This window comes from Dreissena polymorpha, chromosome 3, assembly GCF_020536995.1.
Source record: "Dreissena polymorpha isolate Duluth1 chromosome 3, UMN_Dpol_1.0, whole genome shotgun sequence".
NCBI classification, from domain to species: Eukaryota; Metazoa; Mollusca; class Bivalvia; order Myida; family Dreissenidae; genus Dreissena; species Dreissena polymorpha.
The window spans coordinates 90,769,806-90,779,825 of NC_068357.1; the positions used below are offsets into that span (position 1 = coordinate 90,769,806).

Below are 10,020 nucleotides of genomic sequence, written 5' to 3' on the forward strand. Positions count from 1 at the left end.
ATCGAGTTCACCTCGCTCTCTCAACGCCGCGTGAACACTCACTAGCAGAAAAAAACCCGCGGAGGGAGCGTGTTTTTTGGGGAAACCGCGTGGAGTGTACTGTAGCCCTGAAAAGTTTGTGACAGACAGACGGACGGACTGACAGATGAACTGATGATGAACTACACATTTGATACCTGAGACAGGACTGGTGCTTCTAGGCTGTCCTCCATGTTGGTACAGGAGTCAGACTAATTAAACAGGGCTTGTCAGGGACATCACTTTCTGCTCTCATTTCATTTTTATTATGAGGAGGTATCTTTTGACCCAAAATCCAGATAAGGTGGAAAGTGTTGAGCCTGATTAGCCAGTGCGGACTACATGTACACAGGCTAATCTGGGACAACACTTACGCATATGCATTAAGCACAATTAATACCTGTGACACGACTGCAGCCCGGGCGCCTCTAGGCTGTCCTCCATTTGGGCGCAGGAGTCAGACTTCCTACCCCCTGCGGGCTGTCGGTCCACCTGGAGCCCTGTCTTCATGGCAACCACCGTCTCACTAACATCCAGTACAAACTGGCAGTGTTTCTGTAACACACACAATTTGATAATTTTTTACAAATAATAGATATTACAATTTTGGAAATATCTTTTTTTTTAAATGAAGATTTTGAAAGTGGTTGCAAATAAAACACTGAGAAATGTACCATCATTTTGAACTAATTAACTATGGTCGATTGCTAAAATAAATTATTGTTAGTCAATTAGGTTAGATTTATTCTGTTTTAAACAGTAGTTAAGTTTTCAGTTCGATATGAAAATAAATAAAAAACATGCAATTTTATGAAGGATCTTTTTGTTACTATATGTTTAAAATATTTATTATGTTTTTGTTGCTACATCAGAGTAAGTTAAATTCTACCAACTTTTCTTCTTTTTTAAAAATATTACGCCTTACAAAATTTGAGTTGTTGTAACATATGTTAGCAACCTAAAATTTTTTTTTTATTAAACAAATATCAACTTTTAGTTCCTTTCCCTATCCAGCTGTTTTAGTTAAAACTTAGTAAATATAATATTGAAAACACTAATTCTCAATTTTAAAGTATTTGTTGGCATAAAAAAGCATCAATTTGCTAATTTTGGTATGAACACATTATTTTCCTAATACAAAGGGCACTAGCCCAATCCCCAAAATGGTGGAACAAAAAATTACTGGACCTTTAGCTTGTGTTTTAGATTCCAGACTACTATATTGCCATGGCTTGTGGAGGTGGCCAGGTAGTCTTCACAGGCTGTGGTGCCCACACAGGCTATCCGATCCCCCGTGCTGCTGTGGGGCAGCGCAGGCTGAGTGGCGTACGTCACTGACAGAGACACGTTCTGAGTGTGCTCCCCCTTCACAAAGGGACATGATGGCGAGTGACGCTCATGCTCAGACCTACAATATTAAATGAGCCTCATTCTCAGTACTTGGGTGTTAGAGCATGTGGGTAAAGTATTTCCAAGATTAGCCTTTGCAGTCTGTACAGGCTTATCAGGGACAAAACTTTCCATCTAGACTCGATTTTCTTTAAGAAGAGAAACATTAACGAAAATTTTCTTAAAAGCCGACAGAACATGCTTATCTTGGATGACACTTTACATGCATGCATTTAGCCCAATTAACCCTGAACTAGGCTTATATTATGTTTTTAATTACAATCCATTGCTTGTTACCTTTTACATCTTCTAAGAATTTACTTGTACAGCTCATTTGGTTGTACAGTTTCAGTTTAAAATTTTGTTTTAAGACAATGTACATGTAAGTACAAGAAATTCAAAATGTAAAGAACATTTATGAAAATATGTTTATAATTACTTATGCAATTCATGTCCATAAATACAATATAGTAACTTTCTCTAGAATTTAAAGGCTGAAATTTTTTGCTAGAATGTTCTACTTTTCATTCAGTAAAAATGCATTAAAAGACTCCTCTATAAAAATGTCTTCAGTATAAGGCAAACAACTAAACAGAAAATATAATAATGAAATGCTCAGACTGGGAGCCACCATCGTACCATGGTTCATCGGTTGGTTCCCAGCACACTAGGCACACATTGCAGGTGAAGCAGAGGGCCCTGTCATCCCCTGACATGTTGGGCTGGTGGTAGAACCCTGCCTGGGCCATCGGGTCTGGTAAAGCCCACCTACAATAACAGTCGAGGCTATATGAGCCTCATTCTGGGAACAATGGGGCGTACTGCCCGTTCGTAAAGTGTCGCTTATAAGCAAAACACTTTTTAAAAAAACAAGATTTTTGTTTTGAAAAAAAACTTCCTTTAAATTAAATATTCTATAAAAGCAAAAATTGCTGTCCCTGAATAGCCTGTGCGGCCTGCAGAGGATAATTTGGAACGACACTTTAAACACATGCATTAAGCCCAATCAGAATATAGCTCATATTAGACAACTGGTTTCATGGTGGTCAAAAGTGCTTATTAGGCCAGTAAAAAGACAGTGTCAATAAATTGGGAAATTTGAGTGACTGTGGATGGTCCTAACTGTGGTGTGCAAATGGGTTTTATTGCATGAGATGGTTGTGTGACATTAAGACTTATGGAATACAAACTGAACAATCAACAAGCGTGATACAATATATTGAATCACACTACAACAATGCAATTATTATTTGTAATGCCTTTCTTTAAATCAAAATTGTATTGTTTCATTATTTAAAATAAGGGATTGAAACCACAATTTCTAATCCATACACAGAAACATAACCTAAACAACGTTCATTGACGCAGATCTTTCTGATTAATCATAAATTCATTTCAGCACAATAAATAACAAAACACACAAAAAACACCATGAAAAAACACACAACATACTTGTAAACACCACATTCTTGTAATCACAACATACTTGTAATCCATATGTGGCCACTTGCTGAACGTCTCATGCCGGGCAGCCTCGCTGTACATGGCTGACCTCTCCACAAGACCATTGACAGGTGTCTCTATGCTGCTGCTAGGAGACAGGTAACCTAGGCGATGACTCACTGCTGACGCGATGGAGAGACCAGGGGTGTACACGTTGAGTCTCTTCAGCTCTGTCGTTAGGCAGATGCACACCGTCCTCAAGGCACTGCATGGGACGTTCAAACACACTGTGGCCCACTGCAAAAATAAGTCGAGGTTGTCAAAAGCTTGACTATACAACTGCACAATTTTTAAAGATAAATCTAAAGGCAAATAACTCAAGAATGTGAGGATCAACAGGCATGAATAATATGTCTTCACACTCTACCATTCACCATTCATATACATATTTTGACTCCTCTGTAGTCCCTTAGAAAATCTCATTAAATTAAAGACCTTTCTTAAAAGATTTAAGTTTTACAAGTTCCATTTCCAGCCTTTTGATACTTATAAGCAGCAAACAGCACACAACCTGAACAGCCTGTACTTGCAGGCTGTTCTGGATTTCTACTGGTTGCATTGAGCCATTCACTTTACTTCTGAGTGGGAAAGGGTTATGGTTGTCAAAAGCTTGACTATATAACTGCACCACTTTGACAGATGAATTAAAGGGCAAATTACTCTGGAATGCGAGGATCAATAGGAATGAAAAACATGTCTACACACTACATATTGATGGCATATTTGAAGTTTTAACCATATCAATTAAAACATGTGAAAGTAGGTAGCTCTACAAACTTATACCATTTATTACTTCAATATTCTCCCTCGCAGCAAGAGTATATACTGATTTTACAAATAATGTTATGAGTAAGTGAGTTTATCTGATTTAAATAAAGCAATATGTTAATCTAGGAATTTATAAATACTCCTAAAAAATAAGATACATGTATGCTTGTGATTGGGTGTATCTTAAATAAAAAAATCTGAAAATGATAATTTGGGAAATGAAAGTGTGTAAACACTTTTTTAACAATTATGAACAATACATTACTTGATATCCAAAAGACTCATACAGCGAGTAAAAACAAGGGCTGTTTGTAAAACATGCATGCCCCCCATATGGGCTGTCCATTGTAGTGGCAGCCATTGTGTGAGCACGATTTTTGTCGCTGTGACCTTGACCTTTGACCTAGTGACCTGAAAATCAATAGGGGTCATCTGCGAGTCACGATCAATGTACCTATGAAGTGTCATGATCCTAGGCAAAAGCGTTCTTGAGTTATCATCCGGAAACCATTTTACTATTTCGGGTCACCGTGACCTTGACCTTTGACCTAGTGACCTAAAAATTGATAGGGGTCATCTGCGAGTCATGATCAATCTACCCATGAAGTTTCATGATCCTAGGCGTATGCGTTCTTGAGTTATCATCCGGAAACCATTTTACTATTTCGGGTCACCGTGACCTTGACCTTTGACCTAGTGACCTCAAAATTTATAGGGGTCATCTGCGAGTCATGATCAATCTACCCATGAAGTTTCATGATCCTAGGCGTATGCGTTCTTGAGTTATCATCCGGAAACCATTTTACTATTTCGGGTCACCGTGACCTTGACCTTTGACCTAGTGACCTCAAAATCAATAGGGGTCATCTGCGAGTCATGATCAATCTACCCATGAAGTTTCATGATCCTAAGCGTATGCGTTCTTGAGTTATCATCCGGAAACCATTTTACTATTTCGGGTCACCGTGACCTTGACCTTTGACCTAGTGACTTCAAAATCAATAGGGGTCATCTGCGAGTCATGATCAATGTACCTATGAAGTTTCATGATCCTAGCCCTAAGCGTTCTTGAGTTATCATACGACAACCACCTGGTGGACGGACCGACCGACCTACCGACCGACTGACCGACATGAGCAAAGCAATATACCCCCTCTTCTTCGAAGGGGGGCATAAAAATGCTTGCAACAATCAATCTGACCATCTATAAAATTCAATTCATACTAATTCAATACTTATAAATGAAACTTCAACACAAAACCTTTGCAGTTTTATGGTTTCCTTTTGTAGCTTCTTGAACCTTGCTGATTTGTTTCTGGAGTTCAGAGATCACAACAGCGGTCTCATCAGTACATGGGAGCTCTGCTCCATAGATAGATTTCAACAACTGGCTTGCCTGAAAAAGAACAACATCAGAAGCTACAGCAACTTTCACCAGGACAGGACAGCTCAAATGTATGAGAAAACAGGACAGTTCAAAATATTCTCATACATTTGAGCTGTGCTCTGAGAAAACAGGGCTTAATCATGCATTTGCATAAAGTGTTATTGCTGATAAACCTTTTCAGTCCGCACAGGCTAATCAGGGACAACAATTTCTGAATTTTCCTTTAGAAGAGTCTTTTTTTAAACAAACAAAAAATCCACAACAGCGGAATGTGAATGCGTTGTCCTTGAAAAGCCTGTACAGATTGCAAAGGCTAATCTGGGACAACACTTAACGAACTTTAAACCCCATTTTCCCAGAGGCACATTTATGTAGTTTTAATCGTTATAATGCTGAAACCAAACATGTCCAGCAAGAAAGCTTTAAGGTCTTAAATTTAAGATTTTCTAAGGGATTAAAAAAGTGTAATAATGCATATCTGAATGGTAAAGGGTAAAAAGATATCCTACTTCAGCCAATGGCAGCTCCAGTCTGACATTCTTGTCTTGGGAGGACAGTGGCATTTGTAGGGCTGTGTCGATGAGAAGTACCCCCTGTAGGTCCTTCCTGACCCCAACTGCCTGACTGTTGGTGAACACCATTGCATTCTTCTCTGCCAGGTAGGTTGTCTGTACCTTCTCACCTGGTGCAGCTGAAGACACAAGTCACAAAGAAAAGAAAATTTTATAAACATTTTTAACGCTTTCTGCGCAGATGGAGGGTGTTCTGCCTTTTATAGTAAGCTCGGCGAGAGCCACCCTTGGTCTTGTTGCAACCATGGCCTTTATCAAGCCCTCTTGACGACTTGCCAGCAGCTGTAACACGGCCTCGCAATTCAGACACAATGACCAATATATTATAATAAATGCACGCTCTGGGAAAATGGGGCTTTATACAAGTGCTTAAAATGACACTTCTGATTTAAACATAGTCCAATTACAGGTTTATCTATTGCGCATCATCGATTGAGTGGTCAAACTACAAAACAGTCTTCGAAATTAGCTTTGAAAAGTTACATGCCAGTCGGGCCAGTTACTTAAGAATTTTTACATGCCCAACATATTTTTTACATGCCCAAACTTGTTTAACCAAAATTATAACAAATCACGACATTTTAACACTTACATGCTACACATAGTAAAGCAGAACATTTGTTTCAATAGTAGTGAATACAACTACATCTAATCAGTCACTAGAATTAAGACGGTCGATCGTTACACCAGTGCTCTTGAAAAGAGCGTTCTCTGGTGTCCTCGTAACATTTCTTGGCTTCCTTTTTCTCTAAATCATTGTCAATTTTCTATTTTGGAAGTGCTTTATCGAGCTTAGCCCCATCAACATACCTAAGATACTGCATAGCCTCTATGTCGACAATGACATTTGTTTACATTGACAAAAACGAAAGCTTATAACTTGATTGAAATGATCGATTCAAAAAGCATCTTCTCGATTAATGTCTAGAGAAACCGTCGATAAGAACAGAATGTGACCGAACTGCATCGGTCAAAAACAATAACGATGACGTGTGCAAGCAGGTGTGTGTTGTTAAACTAATCGAATTTCATTGTTTTACAACTTGCGGCAAGGTGTTTGTTCGCAAAATTGAAAAATAGATCTGCAAATATCAAGAACCACTTACGATTTTTTTTTATAAACTGTCAATTGGCTTCAATAATTTACATGCCCGGCGGGCCACAAACGTGAATTTTCGTATGTGCCCGGCAGTAATTTTACTCGCCACGGGTGATCGGGCGTGTGCTAATTTCGAAGACTGACAAAACTTTCCTTAAGTCAGTAATATGCTGGAATTGTATGACTGGAGACTGCTAGACATCAATCCATGGAGAATTAAATGGAAACAACAGGTACAGAGCACAAAGGCAATGGTCAGAAGTAAATTTAACGTCATAAAGAAGCTGGCACCAACACTGTGGGGTGCCAACAAAAACATCCTCAAGATGATGTACCAAGAGACAATGGATCCGACGATGTGCGGAAAGTGTTGAATAATTGTGAATTTAGAGGAAGGTAGTTCACGGTAAGCTGTGTTCGTAGTTTCTTTCACCGGCCTTTTGATTATAATACCATGGGTCGATGTAGGGTACCCTGTTTTTCCAGTAATTTCCCTTGTTTACTGGAAAATGGGCGGGTCCGGGGTCTGCTGTGTTTCATTCCTGTAGTCTTTATACTATATTGGGGTATTTTTTTATTTAGCCATTAGATTAGCTTTATGGATAGATATTTCAAACTCCTGTGGTTTATTTTACAACTGAATACATCCACAGTTTTTATAATAAAGCAAACTGCATTGTCATCTGTCATTTTTTATCAATTATATCGAAATAAAGAAGTATGATGGACAGCAGCACATTATTTGACAGACGCAATACAAAGTAAACAAGGGAAACATAATCTCGGAATTAATTTCATGAGAACTACATTCTGTAAATTGTGCAATTTGTACCAGAAAGGTCAGATTTCTGTAGCACGGATCCTGATGTGACATCGTAAATTTTAACTCCTGGTTCGTCTGTGGTTACAATAATTGCGTTAAGTGATGAGTGGTATGTGACACTACTGACTGGTTCATCAACTGAAATACAGCCATCTTCGTAAACATACCACTGGTGCTTCCCAGTGGTAGCCATTTTACAAAATTATAGATGACATCATTAGTTGTGTAAACGCCGGATAAAGTTAGTAATCTCTTGATATATTCGGGAAAAGGTGCATCGCATATTCGACCAAATTCTGAGGGAAGATCCCATTCTGAATCCAATCGGGAACCCGCTTTTAAGCACGAGTACCGGTATATAAATAAAACTTTTAAACTGTCAAAAACTATGTGGACCTTGAGTTTGGCCAGTTTTGCATGTATTAGCAACGTAACATGTTTATTTCGTTTTTTCAAAGACCTAGAGAATATGTATATTTTAGGTCTGTGGTTTTTCAACAATTAATATCATTAGGATCACTGTACAATGTTTTACGTCAAATTATGGTTTTATAGATAAAAAAATAATTTAAGTTACTTTGCGTTATGAAATTTTCTAAGCGGTAATACACATACTTTTTGGTATGCTTTATCTTCTTCTTCTTCCGGATTAAAGAGATCTTTTCACGCTTTGGTAAATTGACAAAATTGAAAAAAGTTGTTTCAGATTCGCAAATTTTCGTGTTAGTTATGATATTTGTGAGGAAACAGTAATACTGAACATTTACCATGCTTTAATATAGCCATTATATGCATCTTTTGACGATTATAAAACCTAAAAATTATAAAGCGTTGCAACGCGAAACGATTGAATAATTTGGAGAGTTCTGTTTTTGTCGTTAAATTTTGTATAACTACGAAGATTGCTTATATAAGGTATAAAATACATGAAGTATGTGTACTCGGCGGAATAGCTCAGTAGGCTAAAGCGTTTTTACTTCAGGACTCTGGCAGGACTCCAGGGGTTGCTGGTTCGAAACCTGCTCCGGGCAATGTTCTTTTCCTTTTTTTAATTTTATTCTTGATTTTTTACTGGAGCTTTTACGATCCAATGTTTACATTTATCAATATAAAGCATTTAATGAAATAGTTAAAAAATGCCAAAATCTGTGAAAAGGCCCCTTTAAGTGCTGAGTTCCTCTGGAGCATCGTCGCACAATGTGAATATGTACATAAGTGAAGGAAACATCGGTGCATTTAAAATCAGGTTAAAAACAACTTGCTCTAGAGTTACTCATGCAACGAACCCATCCTTGTCTGGAAGACCTCAAGGGACGGGGCTGACATAACTTCTTCAGGTAAGCTGTTCCAAAGTCGGATTCCAGAGGGGAAGAAGGAGATTTACGCTCGTAAATGGTTGTAAGTATCTGTTGGCGTGGCCCCTGGTGTGTACTCCAGTAGGGATCAGTATGTGCTGGGCTCGGATATCTACGAGGTTGTTGATGACTCTGTACATCATGACTGCTTTGGTATGTTGGCGAAGGGATGCTTAGGTGTCCCAGCTCAGTTGGTTCATCATAGCAGTGACGCTGCTGGTGTTGCGATAGTCACCTGTGCAGAACCTGGCTGCTCTCCGTTGGCAGTTCTCGAGCTTGCTGATGTTGGCCTTTGTGTGTGGGTCCCATACTGACGACGCATACTCGAGCTGGGGTCTAACCAGTGTCTTATAGCATGTTGCCTTGCTGTTACGTGGGCAGTGAGATAGGTTCCGGCGGAGAAAGTCTGCACACATTGGCCATAACTTTTCACTTTTTAAGATAGCAACTTGATATTTGGCATGCATGTGTATCTCATGGAGCTGCACATTTTGAGTGGTGAAAGGTCAAGGTCAAGGTCATCCTTCAAGGTCAAATGTCAAATTTATGGTGTCTGTCCGTCTGAAAACTTTAACATTGGCCATAACTTTTTCAATATTGAAGATAGCAACTTGATATTTGGCATGCATGTGTATCTCATGGAGCTGAACAAATTGAGTGGTGAAAGGTGAAGGTGAAGGTCATCCTTCAAGGTCAAACGTCAAATATATGGCGTCTGTCCGTCCGAAAACTTTCACATTGGCCATAACTTTTTTAATATTGTTCAAAGATAGCCACTTGATATTTGACATGCATGTGTATCTCATAAAGCTGCACATTTTGAGTGGTGGAAGTTCAAGGTCAAGGTAATCCTTCAAGGTAAAAAAAAATTAAAAATTCAAAGCGGCGTTCTCATGAAGCTGCACATTTTGAGTGGTGGAAGTTCAAGGTCATCCTTCAAGGTCAAGGCCATCCTTCAAGGTCAAAGGTAAAAAAACAAATGAAAAAATTCAAAGCGGCGTTATCATGTAGCTGCAGATTTTGAGGGGTGTAGGTTCAAGGTCAAGGTCATCCTTCAAGGTCAAGGTCATCCTTCAAGGTCAAAGGTCAAACAAATAAAAAATCAA

General features: G+C 38.8%; 1 protein-coding gene across 1 annotated transcript in view; it reads right to left on the reverse strand.

The window, feature by feature from the left end:
* Nucleotides 1–7,777, reverse strand: part of LOC127875263 (baculoviral IAP repeat-containing protein 6-like) — a 148,633-nt gene extending 140,856 nt beyond the window's left edge. The window contains exons 1-7 of the mRNA XM_052420211.1: nucleotides 7,569–7,777; nucleotides 5,575–5,756; nucleotides 4,940–5,074; nucleotides 2,894–3,147; nucleotides 2,047–2,175; nucleotides 1,207–1,426; nucleotides 419–573 (exon numbers count right to left, since the gene is read on the reverse strand). Of these exons, the coding sequence (XP_052276171.1) occupies nucleotides 419–573; nucleotides 1,207–1,426; nucleotides 2,047–2,175; nucleotides 2,894–3,147; nucleotides 4,940–5,074; nucleotides 5,575–5,756; nucleotides 7,569–7,752 (1,259 nt within the window). The 5' untranslated portion in view covers nucleotides 7,753–7,777. The remainder of the gene's footprint in view (nucleotides 1–418; nucleotides 574–1,206; nucleotides 1,427–2,046; nucleotides 2,176–2,893; nucleotides 3,148–4,939; nucleotides 5,075–5,574; nucleotides 5,757–7,568) is intronic.
* Between the last annotated feature and the right edge of the window lie 2,243 nt (nucleotides 7,778–10,020).